This window comes from Ambystoma mexicanum, chromosome 6p (genome assembly GCF_040938575.1).
Source record: "Ambystoma mexicanum isolate Mex_15411 chromosome 6p, UKY_AmexF1_1, whole genome shotgun sequence".
Lineage (NCBI taxonomy): Eukaryota > Metazoa > Chordata > Amphibia > Caudata > Ambystomatidae > Ambystoma > Ambystoma mexicanum.
Genome location: NC_090935.1, coordinates 55840241 through 55856914, shown reverse-complemented (window position 1 = coordinate 55856914; position 16674 = coordinate 55840241). Strand labels below are relative to the sequence as shown.

Below are 16674 nucleotides of genomic sequence, written 5' to 3'. Positions count from 1 at the left end.
GTATTAGCCTTCATGTGGATCTGGTGTATTAGCCTTCATGTGGATCTGGTGTATTAGCCTTGATGGGGATCTGGTGTATTAGCCTTGATGGGGATCTGGTGTATTAGCCTTCATGTGGATCTGGTGTATTAGCCTTGATGGGGATCTGGTGTATTAGCCTTGATGGGGATCTGGTGTATTAGCTTTCATGTGGATCTGGTGTATTAGCCTTGATGGGGATCTGGTGTATTAGCCTTGATGGGGATCTGGTGTATTAGCCTTGATGGGGATCTGGTGTATTAGCCTTCATGTGGATCTGGTGTATTAGCCTTGATGTGGATCTGGTGTATTAGCCTTGATGGGGATCTGGTGTATTAGCCTTGATGGGGATCTGGTGTATTAGCCTTGATGGGGATCTGGTGTATTAGCCTTCATGTGGATCTGGTGTATTAGCCTTCATGTGGATCTGGTGTATTAGCCTTGATGGGGATCTGGTGTATTAGCCTTGATGGGGATCTGGTGTATTAGCTTTCATGTGGATCTGGTGTATTAGCCTTGATGGGGATCTGGTGTATTAGCCTTGATGGGGATCTGGTGTATTAGCCTTGATGGGGATCTGGTGTATTAGCCTTCATGTGGATCTGGTGTATTAGCCTTCATGTGGATCTGGTGTATTAGCCTTGATGGGGATCTGGTGTATTAGCCTTGATGGGGATCTGGTGTATTAGCCTTCATGTGGATCTGGTGTATTAGCCTTGATGAGGATCTGGTGTATTAGCCTTGATGGGGATCTGGTGTATTAGCCTTGATGTGGATCTGGTGTATTGGCCTTGATGGGGATCTGGTGTATTAGCCTTGATGGGGATCTGGTGTATTAGCCTTGATGGGGATCTGGTGTATTAGCCTTGATGTGGATCTGGTGTATTGGCCTTGATGGGGATCTGGTGTATTAGCCTTGATGTGGATCTGGTGTATTGGCCTTCATGTGGATCTGGTGTATTAGCCTTCATGTGGATCTGGTGTATTAGCCTTCATGGGGATCTGGTGTATTAGCCTTGATGGGGATCTGGTGTATTAGCCTTCATGTGGATCTGGTGTATTAGCCTTGATGGGGATCTGGTGTATTAGCCTTGATGTGGATCTCGTGTATTAGCCTTGATGTGGATCTGGTGTATTAGCCTTGATGTGGATCTGATGTATTAGCCTTGATGTGGATCTGGTGTATTAGCCTTGATGTGGATCTGATGTATTAGCCTTGATGTGGATCTCGTGTATTAGCCTTGATGTGGATCTGATGTATTAGCCTTCATGTGGATCTGGTGTATTAGCCTTGATGTGGATCTGGTGTATTAGCCTTGATGGGGATCTGGTGTATTAGCCTTGATGGGGATCTGGTGTATTAGCCTTGATGGGGATCTGGTGTATTAGCCTTCATGTGGATCTGGTGTATTAGCCTTCATGTGGATCTGGTGTATTAGCCTTGATGGGGATCTGGTGTATTAGCCTTGATGGGGATCTGGTGTATTAGCTTTCATGTGGATCTGGTGTATTAGCCTTGATGGGGATCTGGTGTATTAGCCTTGATGGGGATCTGGTGTATTAGCCTTGATGGGGATCTGGTGTATTAGCCTTCATGTGGATCTGGTGTATTAGCCTTCATGTGGATCTGGTGTATTAGCCTTGATGGGGATCTGGTGTATTAGCCTTGATGGGGATCTGGTGTATTAGCCTTCATGTGGATCTGGTGTATTAGCCTTGATGGGGATCTGGTGTATTAGCCTTGATGGGGATCTGGTGTATTAGCCTTGATGTGGATCTGGTGTATTGGCCTTGATGGGGATCTGGTGTATTAGCCTTGATGGGGATCTGGTGTATTAGCCTTGATGGGGATCTGGTGTATTAGCCTTGATGTGGATCTGGTGTATTGGCCTTGATGGGGATCTGGTGTATTAGCCTTGATGTGGATCTGGTGTATTGGCCTTCATGTGGATCTGGTGTATTAGCCTTCATGTGGATCTGGTGTATTAGCCTTCATGGGGATCTGGTGTATTAGCCTTGATGGGGATCTGGTGTATTAGCCTTCATGTGGATCTGGTGTATTAGCCTTGATGGGGATCTGGTGTATTAGCCTTGATGTGGATCTCGTGTATTAGCCTTGATGTGGATCTGGTGTATTAGCCTTGATGTGGATCTGATGTATTAGCCTTGATGTGGATCTGGTGTATTAGCCTTGATGTGGATCTGATGTATTAGCCTTGATGTGGATCTCGTGTATTAGCCTTGATGTGGATCTGATGTATTAGCCTTGATGTGGATCTGGTGTATTAGCCTTGATGTGGATCTGGTGTATTGGCCTTGTTGGTGATTGTGAAGGAAATATCCCGGTAAGTGCAAAGATTTCTGTCACCTACCTTTTGGTGCCACTTACGTCTAGCAAAGAGTACCAATCTGATGTTTGTAGGATAATCCAGTCTCATCTAAACTCTGCTGTGATTGGCACCCTAGGTAGCTGGGTAGAATTGCCATGTCACAGACCCAGCCCTGCGAATTTGTGACACTACTCTAAAAAAACTCCCATCTAGCGTTCCGTAAAGAGTTGTCTCCAATCATTTTATGTCATTATTCTTTTTTGTGCTTAGTGTATTGAAGTGCAGTTACCTACAGTGTGACCTTCATTGCTGTCTGGATCGATTTTGGAGGAGCACGGCTTCCTGTCATAGCTACATACGAAGCACGGTAGCATGTGCATTGAAGTGCAGTTACTTTTTATTATTATTATTATTATTGTATTTATTGACCTAAGTACCTAGCTTCGAGAAGTAACAGAGCCCTTTACAGAGGTATACAACAATACAGATACACAATGGAGCTCTTTTCAGAGGTCACAACAGAACAGATATAGAGCGGGGGGTAGGATACAGAGGGGCACAGAGGAGGGGTACAGCTGTCCCGGGTGGCATGGAGGAGGGGGGCTGACGGCGCCAGTGAGTCAGGTGTTTCGAGGGGCAATGTGATGGCCTAGGTGTTGAGGAGGAGAGACTCCGTGAAGAGGTGGGTCTTGAGTGATTTTCTGAATTTTAGTAGTGTGGGGGCGAGTCTGATGCTGACGGGGAGGAGGTTCCATAGTCTTGGGGCGTAGGCAGAGAAAGAAGGGTTGTTTTTGGTCCTTTCCTTTTGGCAGCTGTGGATTTCAAGTTTGCACTTGCAGTTAACACTGAGCGCCAGTGTGTCAAACCTACTAGATTACTCTTAACAACATTGTGCAGCACAGCAATACCTCTATTAACAGGTCTTCTGTAGACTGTCCAGCAGCCCGCGAAGGGTGAATTTGTATTTGTATTTTATTGAATCTATATAGCCCTTTAATCCAAAGTGCTTTACATGAGAACAAGCAAAATACAACAAGCATGAGATGGCAAATGAATCACAACTCAAAAACGGTACAAAGAACAATTTATAATATTGCAGAGGTGAATTGAAAGTGGGGGGGCAGAGGTGTGGTAGGTGTTAGCGGAGGTAAGAGCGGGAGTAAGAGGGAATTTAAGAATGTGTGAGGAAGAATAGAGGAAAGAGTAAGACTAGATGAGAGCAGGGGGTGGGGAGGAAAGAGGTTGAGAGGATGGAGAGGGTAAGGAAGAACAGGAGTAGGAGGTGAGGCATGAGGGGGAGGGAGAAGAATCAGAGGAAAATAAGGGTGCTAAGGAGGTGAGTGAAAAAGATAAGATTTTAGAGAAGAGCGAAAGGAAGGGTAGGAGGGAGAAGATCGGATGTGAAGGGGGAGGTGGTTCCAGTGGAAGGGAGCAAGGAGTTGGAAAGAGCGGAAGCAGGAGGGGGCGCAGGGAGGTGGAGGAGGAGACGGTAGGAAAAGATTAGCAGAGCGGAGAGAACAAGAAGGGGTATAGAAAGTAAGAAGGGAGGAGAGGTAGGGGGGCCAAGACCATAGAGGTATTTGAAAACAAGACAGAGAAACTTGAGCTGGGAGTGAAAAGAGAGCCAAACTAGAGAGGTGAGAGAAGAGGAGATGGAATCAAGAGGTGAGAGAAGGCAGAGGGAGTGGCTGGCAGAGTGGTAGACAGATTTGAGTGGAGAGAGATGAGAGGAGGGGAGTCCAAAGAGAAGGGAAGAACAGTAGAAGAGTCTGGAGAAGATGAGGGAGGTAATTAAAAGTTCAGTGGTGTGAACGGTAAGGAGGGGTTGAATTTTACGTATGTTGTAGAGGTGAAAGTGACAAGACTTGGCAGTAAGAGAAATTTGGTGAGATAGAGAGAGGTGAGGGTCAATATGAAGACCAAGGTTACGGGCATGGGGAGAGAAGGAGAGCTGGGAGGGGGGAAAGAGAATGTAAGGGGGAGGGGAGGGAGGAGGAAGAGTGTTGGCAGGGAAGAAAAGGAGATCAGCTTTTTCAGCATTAAGAGTAAGGAAGTGAGAGGACATCCAGGATTTAATAGCAGAAAGGCAAGAAGAGAGTTTATTATGAATGTCAGGAGAGAAGGAGGAGAAGTAGAGGAAAAGCTGGGTGTCATGCGCATAGAAATGGTGCAAGATGCCAAAGGAGGAGATGATAGGAGCTAAGAAGGAAGTGTAGAGAGAAAACAAAGGAGCCAAGGACAGAACCTTGGGGAACTCCGTGGTTAAGAGGATATGTGGGGGAGGAGGTGCCACCCTGGGAGACAGAAAAGGAGCGGTTAGAGAGATAAGAGGAGAGCCAGTTAAGAACAGTGTCCTTGAAGCCAAATGAGGAGAGGGAATTGAGGAGAAGAGGATGGTCAACAGTATCAAAAGCGACGGAAAGGTCAAGGAGAGTAAGAATGGAGGATTTTCGGGATGAGGGGGGTAGGAATGGGGTCAGCGGGAGAAGCAGTAGGATCAGTGTTGGTTAGGAGGAGGGTAACAGAATGAGTGACGGGAGAGAAAGAGGTCATAGAAGAGGTAGGGGGAGGAGGAGAGTAGGATGGAGGACTTTGTTAGAAAAGGAGGAGGCAAGATCAGTAGCAGAGAGAGAAGATGCGATGAAGGGATCAGGTGTAGATGGAGAGAGTCGGGCTAAAGTTTGAAAAATGCAGGGAGGGTGGGAGGATTGAGACTGGAGAAGGTCAGAGAAGTAGGTGCGTTTAGCGGAGTTGAGGCACGAGTCGTAGAGGGTATGATAGGAGAAGTATGCAGATTGGTTAGAGGGGGTTGGGTGTTTGAGCCATTGACGTTCAAGGCGCCTGAGGAGGCGGCACATGGAGGAGAGATGAGAAGAAAGCCAAGGTTGAGCAGGTCGGTGAGAGGGGCAAAATGAGGAGAGGGGGTAGAGAAGATCGAGACTAGAAGAGAGAGAGGAAGTTAAGATGGAGGAGGCATCAGAGGCAGAGAGGGAGGAGAAGTGGGAGAAGGGGGAGGGAAGAGGAGAGGAATGTAAGAAATAGAGAAGGGTTAAAGCCGCGTAGGTCACGCCGGAAAGAAAGAGGTGGAGGATGGAGGGGGAGGAGGAGAAGGGGAGGGAGAGGAGAGGGGAAAAAGAAAGTAGAGAGTGATGAGACAGGTAGGTGGGAAGGGAGGATACGGGGGAGGAAATGAGGGAGGAAGGAAAGATGAGCCCAATAGTAGAGCCAGATTGGTGAGTAGGAGGGGAGGGAAGAGGGGAGGTAGGAGTCAAGGATGGAGAAGAGAGTAGAGGAGGGAGGGTTAGAAGAGAGGTAGAGATTAAAGTCACCAAGTACAAGGAGAGGAGTGGGGCTGGGGGAAATGAGGCTGAGGAGATGGTCAATGTCCTCATAAAATTAGCAGAGTGGGCCAGGGGGGTGGTAGATGATTAGGAATGAGATTGCATGAGGAGAATTAAAGATTTTAAACATGAATTCAAAGGAAGGGAAAGTAGGTAGAGAAGTAGGGGATGGAGAGGATGTGAAGTGTGGCCGCAAGGGAAGGCCAAGACCACCTCCGCGGCCAGAAAAACGGGGGACATGTTCAAAGGAGGAAGAGGAGGAGGTGAGGGAGGCAGGTACCGAGGTGTTGTGAGGAGGGATCCAGGTTTCAGTGATGCATAGAAATTGGAGGTTAAGCCATAGGAAAAGGTCAAGGACAGAAGTGGTTTTATTACAGATCGACCTGGTATCCAGAGGGCTACATCAATGGCATTGGAGGTGTAAGTGAGATGCGGATAGATAAGGTTGCGAGGTTGCGACGTTGGGGTGAGGCGTTGGGGAGAGGGATTGAGTGGGTGTGGGAAGAGGGGGGAAGATTGAGAGAGGAGATGGCCATTAGGAGAATGCAGAGTATTTTGAATAGGAAAAAGGTAGTGGAGAGGGGTGAGGGTAAGGGAGTGGGGTGGTATTGAGAGAGGGAAGGAAGCATAACAGGGAGAATGATAAGAGTTGGGCAATGGGTCAAGAAGCAGCTAAAGGGAGTATGCTTGAGAAGGAGCGAGGTGGGTGGGAGAGGAGATGGGGCGCAGGGAGGAGGGGTATGTAGTGGACAAGCACTGCAAGCAGTAGTACTACGGGCTGGTGGTGGTGACACTCTGATGTGGTCCGATGGAGGGGGAGCTTAGCCAGCAGCAGAAGGGATCACAGATGGTAACTAGAAGGGCCCGAATCGTAGCAAATGGCAGTCATCAGAGGCAGCTTGTGAGTCAGATCAGTGAGGTGGAGTAAGACACAAGAGCTGCAGTAGAGCTGATGTGGTCCAATGGAGGGAGGGCTTAGCCAGTGGCAGGAGGGATCACAGATGGTAACTAGAAGGGCACGCACTGTAGCAAATGGCAGTCATCAGAGGCAGTTGGTGAGTCAGATCAGTGAGGTGGAGTGAGACACAGGAGCTGCATTAGAGGTGGTCCGAAGGAGATGGCAGCGGAGGGGGGCAAAGTAGCCCGCAGTTGATGGTAGTGGTGGAATTTGCTGCAGCCCGTATCAGATGGGGCGGGCCAGTAGGTCGACAGAGCCGCAGGGACGGTGGGAGAAGTGGCAGAGGGTGCAGGAGGCAGCTACAGAAGAAGAGGGCAGAGGAGCAGCTGAGGTCAGCGGCAGCCAAAGGAGGGGGTTGATGGTGGCCGCAGTTGATGGCGGTAGTGGCGGTCACTGTAGCTCGCAGCGGATGGAGCAATGTCCAGAGGATCTGTTGTGGTCCGCAGCAGCCAGTGGCGGGAGTGCAGCAGTCAGGGGGAGAAGTGGGCCCAGGAGTAGATGGCTGGAGGAGCTGCTGCAGTCCTGTGGGTGTAGTAGTCAGAGAGGAGGAGCGGGCATACAAGCAGTAGGGTCCACACTTGGCAGCACCGGGGGGCAAAGCAGCCCAGAGATTATGAGGATGGTGGTGATCGCTGCAGCACGCAGCAGTTGAAGTAGGCCAGAGAGCAGCTGGAGCCGCGGGTGCAGAGGCAGAGGCGCTGCAGTCCTTAATAGGTGAAGCTGGCCAAATCGGAAGAAGGAGAGCACTGTAGCCCGCAGCAGATGAAGTAGGCCAAAGATCGGTTGGAGCCGCGGGTGGAGAGGCGTAGGCACCACGGCTCGTGATGGTGTAGTTGGCAGCCGGGAGCTGCTGCCCGTTAGATATGAGAAGGGCACAGGAGAAGCAGACCGCGGAAGTCCACACTTCAGCAGCAGGGGGCACAGCAGCCTGCAATAGGTGGTGGAGATCACTGCAGTCCGCAGCAGATTGAGCAGGCCAGGAAGCGGCTGGAGCTGCGGGTGCAGAGGCAGAGGCGCCGTGGCCCGTAGTAGGTGGAGCTGGCCGTCAGGAGCTGCAGCCCGTTAGAGTTGTGAAGGTCACAAAAGAATCAGGCCACGGAAGTCCACACTTTGCAGCGGCGGGGGCTCCCCGCAGTAGGTGGTGGAGATCACTGCAGCCCGCAGCAGAATTGAAGTGCAATGAAGCTCAATAAATGCATCTCAATGAATTTGAGGGGAACTGAATGTACCCAATTAATATATTGGGAAAGACGGAAAGCCTGTGGACTTTAAGCACTCCCCAGAAAGAGGATTGATCTAGAAATCCTAAAAACAATTACAAAATATTTTCCAGTCAAAACTGTTGTACATTCTTAAGCACTGCTTTTGCTCAACCACCAGACCTGGTGGAGACTCGGTTTTCCGAGGAGCAAGGTACTTTAAAATTCACCTAGAGGGCATTCGAAGGAGATCAGAGACCTCTTCATTCAACTCTGAAATAATATGGAAACTGACTCGAAAGAAGTAAGGATAAGTTCATTATCTAATATGCCATCCTTACTTACTAAGACTCCTTTGGCCCCTCCTACTTAACAGAGCGACAAACAATCGAGAGAGAAATCGCTTTGCAACAGTGCTAATTTAAAAGCGTCCTTATTCACCATACACGGGAATGGATATATGTCCTTGGCGTCAACTCTCTGGCAGGGTTTCATTTCATACTTCAATCGCTGGTAAGGTTATATGATATACTACGCGCAGAGTCCAAACAGCATACTGCTCTGCTATATGAAATCAGAGATTGTGCAATGTCATCTATAAACCAATATGAGAATCCTCAGAGCAGTAATATTGGGACAATGCCTCACTCAGGTCATTCGGATACAGACTCTAATGCGCAGAGCTCCACTTTGACCCCTCCCAACAAGATTAACTTAGTGGGGACAGCAGAGCCCATACACACATGTACACAAAATAATAGGGAAGGTGCTGATGTATGACTTAATACGTATGATGGTGATCAATCGCTACAGGAAGGTAATCTATCAGACATATTTGACTAAATATCGCCATAAGCGACGTAACTTTCGATGAAGAGGATAATGTGTAAATTAAGAAATACCACAACAAAGGCACAAAGTAGAACTCCACTAATCATAAGAAAGGGTCCGCTAAGGGATTGAGGAAGTCCCTAAGGGGTCTAAATACAGTAGCACTGAGGCAAAGACTCATCTGGGGAAAAAAACAAAAAACTAAAAAGATCACATCTAAGAGGGGGAAAGTTGGGCCTCATTACCAGTTGGCTGGTGCAGCATTAACTTGCGAGTATTAACGTTTACCGGCACGTTACTGCACTGGGCAACTACGAGTCTGCTGGTGATGAGGCCGGAATGACCTCCAGCTAAAAGCTAGAGGCCATTCCGCCACCGTATCGGCAAAATTAGCCGACACACTACCCTATGGAGTTTAATGGGACTCCTTGGAAGGGGGAGTTACACAGTTTTGCCAGCACTCGGAATCCAGTAGACATTCCACCGGACCGAATGCCGGTAACGGAAATCCAGTTTGCCAGTATCCTGGTGGATTTACAACCAGGAAACTGGCAAACTTGTAATGAGGTCCAGTCGCCCAAGTCGGATACAAATAATGAAACACCTCCACCAGTACTAAGGACTGAGGGGGCAATGAAGCTAAAGAGAACCGTTGCATATACCTATCCTTACCAAGCAGGAGCGATTCAGCCAAAAATAAGAATCTAAAATCTCTTGAAGGACATCAAGAACCACAGAAGATAGACATCCACATTCACAAACTACAGGTGCTAACACAAAGAAATAGCATTGTTGACCTGATGATATTAAAAATTGGCTTCGAACAGATCTTCAGGGATCACTTACTGCTAAATAGATCAACCTTGTTGTAGCTGCCTAAACTGATCCCGGAATTGCGGGTTCTAGAAAGGATTTTGGATTGGTCTAATTTTTAGTAGATGACAGAGAAAATAAAGTGGTAGCCCACATTAGGTGGTGTATTATTTCATTTAGCAAGGAACCAATTATTTTCTTATGTAGGGTATTAATATCCTGGATGTTTTTTAAACATCTTTTCATGAGAAAAATGCACTTTATATAGAAGGATTATGTTATCCAAACATGTCGAAATTGTATAATAATAGATGCATTGTTTAATTGAGCTGTGTTCAAGCGATCTCCAAGGGAACAAGAGAGCACACCCTCTTCTGCTTACCCAGTTAGCCAAGAATAGGCCTGCACTATGGACAGGTAAAGCTGAGAGGGCCTACCCTTAAATGAGGGTGGCTATTGATGCCGAGGTCTGCTCGGATCTGTAAGTGGATAGCAATGGTGATGGGCCATTGTATTCCTCTTAAACTGTGGGAGTTAATCTGCACAATCCAGTCTTTTCTACCCTTCTCATTATGGGCTGCAGTTACCTCATCCTGTTACTAGAGGGCAGCAGACGATTCCAAGTTTCCAAGGTTCAAAAGGGCTATAGCGTCTGCTTACCAGTTCCAATTTTTCAGGTCTACATTGGGCATTGTGGCCCATTTTCTGAACTGAGTGATACGTATGTGTAGTATATATTTATGTGAGTGTTTGAGGCATGCTACATGTCACCTTCGATATTGCTGATCGATTCTACCCAGAGGCAAATGACTCTTGGCTTTCATTTGGGAGGTGCAGGATGTTGCCTACCGGGGAACATTTGGGGTTCTATTCTATTCAGCTGAAACAAACAAGTTGACAACTCTTTAGAAAGCAACAGTGGCTTCCAGAATTATGAATTCATTTATAAGTGCTGGACAGACATACAGAGACTATTTAGCACCTCTTATAGGTGTATTGCCTTGGTAGTGCAAACCTTTTATGCAAACATGTAATTCTTACCTTTGATTCTCCCGGTGATGGTGAGGAAGCCGTCCTGGTCAAGCTTGCCAATGTCCCCAGAGTGTAGCCATCCCTCCTCATCCAAGGCCTCCGTGGTCATCTCCGCCATGTTCAGGTAGCCCATGAAGACGCTTCTTCCCCAGAGGCAGACCTCCCCATTGCCATCCTTATCTGGCATATGGATCTTAGTCCTGCAGCCGGGAATTGGCTTTCCACAACTGTGAGGACAGAACACAGAAGCCATTTTCTTGGGTCACAGTCGATTGTTTTCATTGCATTTTGATTTGTTGAGTGTAAACTCACAATACACTGTGACTGCCGTAATTGAAAGATATATAATTCATGTACATAACAAGTCAACATAAGACAACCCCGAACATACCCAATCCGCTACCAGCTAAATAAATCAACTATAAAGATCGGATCTGGTTGTGAGGATGCCCTTCCCACCTCCCCCCTGCTCCCACCCACCCTGACAGGTCAGTGAACTGGTCAGAGACAAGGTGGGGCTGAAACCACAGACCTCACTTCCACACTGTTCGGGAAGAAAGCAGAGAATAAGATTCAAGACATTATTCCAACATAAACACGTTTACCACTGTTAGCGATTCCAATAAAACAAAAGCCATAGTGTGGGAGTTAGATGGCTTAAACCTAGGGGCTGTCCAACCACATTCAAGCACCCTTATTTATTCATAGCATTTGAGCAACGCGCGCGCCTGGAGACACCCCAGCGTTTGTACAGGTGAGAGAGAAAGCATTAAATAACAGCATCAAATTACAGGGTAAAGTTAGTCATATTTGTCAAAAAGTCATGTTTTCACAAGTCTCTTGAAGGTCGGGTAGGCGCGTTTCTGAAATTAGGAGGTAGCGAGTTCCAGAGGATGGGGGCTGTGATATAGAAGCTGACGTCTCTTGTTCTGGCATGTTTGAAACGAGGAGTGACGAGAGAGATTGCTGGATGATCAGAATGGACGCACGCGTGAGCTGGACATGACAACGTTGAAAGAAATAGTAACAAGGGTTCACAAAGATCTACCCAGAGGAACAAGGGCGCAACTAAAGTTGGCCAGGAGGGTCAAATTATATAAGGAACTAAGTGTTGCCAGCACTGGTCAAGTGGGCTCAGTCCATGAGATGATGTCTTCGTTGGGCGGGCCAGTATCATACATCTGGGCGAAGACAAGGAGGTAAACGTGGTCAATGGGATTGATGCACGTCCAAGACGCATCAAGCCACATGCAGTCATCAACGTGACTGGTGTTGCAATTAAAATGTTAATTGACAGGGAGGCCGATTATACACTCATGAGCGTGGACACTTGGAAAGAGAATCTAAATTGTTGTGATTTTGCAAGAGAGCAATGTTCCTGCGCATGAATATGGGGAAGCTCCTGTAGAGATTTTGGGGGGTTCCAGGCAAAGTTGGCATTTAAAAACAGGAAGGTGAGAGGATGTGTTCAGGGCACAAGAAGATGAGGGAATCTACTGTCATGGGATGTACAGGCTTACTCTGCCATTGAGTTTGTACCTATGTGCGAAGAGACATCACAGGACATATGTATGAATGTATTCAAAGTAGGCACAGGTTGTCTTTAGGGATCTGTGCATAGGATTAGACTGAGGAGCAACACTGTGCTAGTAAGAGCAGTGTGCTCGGAGTGTGTTTTGGGTGTTGAACACTTGCTGCCTACGTTTGGAGTGGTGCAGTGTTTCTTCTACCTTCACTGATGCTGGATTGGAGGAACCCGCTCTGCTCTCCTACACATACTTCAGTAAGAGCAGAGTGTGGGGAGTGTGTTTTAGGTGTTGGAAGACTAGCTGCCTACGTTTGGAGTGGTGCAGTGTTTCTTCTACCTTCACTGATGCTGGATTGGAGGAACCTGCTCTGCTCTCCTACACATACTTCAGTAACAGCGACGTGAGCAGAGTGTGGGGAGTGTGTTTTAGGTGTTGGAAGACTAGCTGCCTACGTTTGGAGTGGTGAAGTGTTTCTTCTACCTTCACTGATGCTGGATTGGAGGAACCCGCTCTGCTCTCCTACACATACTTCAGTAACAGCGACGTGAGCAGAGTGTGGGGAGTGTGTTTTAGGTGTTGGAAGACTAGCTGTCTACGTTTGGAGTGGTGCAGTGTTTCTTCTACCTTCACTGATGCTGGATTGGAGGAACCCGCTCTGCTCTCCTACACATACTTCAGTAAGAGCAGAGTGTGGGGAGTGTGTTTTAGGTGTTGGAAGACTAGCTGCCTACGTTTGGAGTGGTGCAGTGTTTCTTCTACCTTCACTGAAGCTGGATTGGAGGAACCCGCTCTGCTCTCCTACACATACTTCAGTAACAGCGACGTGAGCAGAGTGTGGGGAGTGTGTTTTAGGTGTTGGAAGACTAGCTGCCTACGTTTGGAGTGGTGCAGTGTTTCTTCTACCTTCACTGATGCTGGATTGGAGGAACCCGCTCTGCTCTCCTACACATACTTCAGTAAGAGCAGAGTGTAGGGAGTGTGTTGTAGGTGTTGGAAGACTAGCTGCCTACGTTTGGAGTGGTGAAGTGTTTCTTCTACCTTCACTGATGCTGGATTGGAGGAACCAGCTCTGCTCTCCTACACATACTTCAGTAAGAGCAGAGTGTGGGGAGTGTGTTTTAGGTGTTGGAAGACTAGCTGCCTACGTTTGGAGTGGTGAAGTGTTTCTTCTACCTTCACTGATGCTGGATTGGAGGAACCAGCTCTGCTCTCCTACACATACTTCAGTAAGAGCAGAGTGTGGGGAGTGTGTTTTAGGTGTTGGAAGAATAGCTGCCTACGTTTGGAGTGGTGAAGTGTTTTTTCTACCTTCACTGATGCTGGATTGGAGGAACCAGCTCTGCTCTCCTACACATACTTCAGTAAGAGCAGAGTGTGGGGAGTGTGTTTTAGGTGTTGGAAGACTAGCTGCCTACGTTTGGAGTGGTGCAGTGTTTCTTCTACCTTCACTGATGCTGGATTGGAGGAACCCGCTCTGCTCTCCTACACATACTTCAGTAAGAGCAGAGTGTGGGGAGTGTGTTGTAGGTGTTGGAAGACTAGCTGCCTACGTTTGGAGTGGTGAAGTGTTTCTTCTACCTTCACTGATGCTGGATTGGAGGAACCCGCTCTGCTCTCCTACACATACTTCAGTAACAGTGACGTGAGCAGAGTGTGGGGAGTGTGTTTTAGGTGTTGGAAGACTAGCTGCCTACGTTTGGAGTGGTGCAGTGTTTCTTCTACCTTCACTGATGCTGGATTGGAGGAACCCGCTCTGCTCTCCTACACATACTTCAGTAACAGCGACGTGAGCAGAGTGTGGGGAGTATGTTTTAGGTGTTGGAAGACTAGCTGCCTACGTTTGGAGTGGTGCAGTGTTTCTTCTACCTTCACTGATGCTGGATTGGAGGAACCCGCTCTGCTCTCCTACACATACTTCAGTAACAGCGACGTGAGCAGAGTGTGGGGAGTGTGTTGTAGGTGTTGGAAGACTAGCTGCCTACGTTTGGAGTGGTGCAGTGTTTCTTCTACCTTCACTGATGCTGGATTGGAGGAACCCGCTCTGCTCTCCTACACATACTTCAGTAACAGCGACGTGAGCAGAGTGTGGGGAGTGTGTTTTAGGTGTTGGAAGACTAGCTGCCTACGTTTGGAGTGGTGCAGTGTTTCTTCTACCTTCACTGATGCTGGATTGGAGGAACCCGCTCTGCTCTCCTACACATACTTCAGTAAGAGCAGAGTGTGGGGAGTGTGTTGTAGGTGTTGGAAGACTAGCTGCCTACGTTTGGAGTGGTGAAGTGTTTCTTCTACCTTCACTGATGCTGGATTGGAGGAACCAGCTCTGCTCTCCTACACATACTTCAGTAAGAGCAGAGTGTGGGGAGTGTGTTTTAGGTGTTGGAAGACTAGCTGCCTACGTTTGGAGTGGTGAAGTGTTTCTTCTACCTTCACTGATGCTGGATTGGAGGAACCAGCTCTGCTCTCCTACACATACTTCAGTAAGAGCAGAGTGTGGGGAGTGTGTTTTAGGTGTTGGAAGACTAGCTGCCTACGTTTGGAGTGGTGCAGTGTTTCTTCTACCTTCACTGATGCTGGATTGGAGGAACCCGCTCTGCTCTCCTACACATACTTCAGTAAGAGCAGAGTGTGGGGAGTGTGTTTTAGGTGTTGGAAGACTAGCTGCCTACGTTTGGAGTGGTGCAGTGTTTCTTCTACCTTCACTGATGCTGGATTGGAGGAACCCGCTCTGCTCTCCTACACATACTTCAGTAAGAGCAGAGTGTGGGGAGTGTGTTGTAGGTGTTGGAAGACTAGCTGCCTACGTTTGGAGTGGTGAAGTGTTTCTTCTACCTTCACTGATGCTGGATTAGAGGAACCCGCTTTGCTCTACTACACATACTTTTTTAAGAGTGGAGCGTGTTTTAGGTGTTTGGGGTGAGGAGGGTAAGGTTCGAGTGGCCAGGCCAGTTTGTTACTGAGGGCCGACTGTGCCCTATGTTATAATTCCTCCCACGTCCCCCGTCACCTTATTGTTATTCATTTCCGCTAAACGCACTGTGAACTTCCTGCCTTTGTCTGTGGACACGAGGCAAGTATTTGGAAATTGTATCGGCGGTCGGGCAGCAATGGATACAGTGAGTCTGCACAATCTGCAAGTACTGCGCAGTGATTTATTATGTGTCTATAATCCCATGCCTTGCTACTGTTTAGAAAGACCTGTTGGGTTAGTCTGTTCTGACCCCATTTTATTACGTGCGAAATAATGCCTGCGGCTCTGCCAAGCAAGTCTCGGGTGACAGATCGGACAATTGTGGGGAAAGCGGACACTTCACTTCTTCCGCTTAAACCGTCACTGTTAGATACAGTCAACAGCAGATTCCTTTAGCACAACTTCAACATCACAGCCAGAACTGGGACATACTGTGACATCTCCCTCGACACAAAACTCTATTTTAACACCAATGGAAAGCCTAAAGTCACTGTTGGCAACTTCACTAGATCCATCAGCAAAGACATATGTACAGGTTCTGTGCCCTGAAAATGTTATATGGAAAGAGTTTTCCACGACAACATGTCTTAACCCCTTGAGTGACAAGGACGAGTATGCTCGTCCTTTTTGCATAGACTTACATAATCGCCTGGAAGTTTAAGGGGGGGCTAATCCGGAATTGAAAAATAGCAGTGTCAGTACATATATTCAAGCACGATTTACCCCTTGATTTGATGATTCGGTTATTTTGGAAACATCATTTCTAAACCTTTGCAGGGATATGGAGAGCTCCCAAACGGTGAGGGACCTACCTACCCCTTTACCCATTTCTTCAGCAAGGTGCATTCACAATTTGGAGGAGGATCTATTTGAGTAAACAAACGGATACAACATCTAAGGCGGATGTGCCCCGGTCTCCTCCTCAACTTTAGATTTGGTCTTAGAGTCGTTTCTAAGACTTTATGACAATATTAAGGACATTGTTAACGTTAATGCGGACAAGCTTTCAATACTAGATAAAAACGTCCAGTCCCTTCTGCCTGCCCCGAAGGCAGTGTTCTTTCCTCCACCTGTATTTGGGCTTGTAGAGTTGGAGTAAAGGCCGAATGGCAACAACAACACGATGATAATGGAGACAGCACAGAAGGAGTCACAGGAACTTTACCAACATGGAGTGAGTTGGATTCCCAATTCACCTACACCTCTCGTTGACTGTATTACACGTCTTTCGCCAGCTCTATTTGATTCACCTAATGATCCTATAAGAATCGAAGATGTGTCTGAGATTGGGGAAGAGTCTCTTCTTGTCTAAAGACTCTCCCTCAAAAAATAAAAACACAAAAAAAATTATGAGGGGTAATATTAAGAGGAAGAAGTTAAAGAATCAATGCGCCCCGAAGCCTAACTCTCGGAATTCTTCCTTAAAATATTTAAGGCAGTTACGATTATTGATTGAAACACACAGCAGCAGGTATCAAGGGAGGGGGCGATAGAGAAATCGAAAAGGAGAAGGGGAGGAACTGGAAGCATAGCGACCTTCTCAGAACTAATTTCTGGAATCGCTGATGATCTGACTACTACTACTAGTACTAGGCCTACGACTACTGACGTTGGCACTGATCCTCACATGATTGTCAACGCAAAGAAGGACCAGC

General features: G+C 47.5%; 1 protein-coding gene across 2 annotated transcripts in view; it reads right to left on the bottom strand.

Annotated features, from left to right (window-relative positions):
* The window catches only part of LOC138511202 (long-chain-fatty-acid--CoA ligase ACSBG2-like), a 737514-nt gene that overhangs the window by 213099 nt on the left and 507741 nt on the right, over positions 1-16674 (bottom strand). For both annotated transcript variants that reach the window (XM_069626730.1, XM_069626729.1), the window contains exon 11: positions 10532-10749. In XM_069626730.1, coding sequence (XP_069482831.1) covers positions 10532-10749 — 218 coding nt within the window. The remainder of the gene's footprint in view (positions 1-10531; positions 10750-16674) is intronic.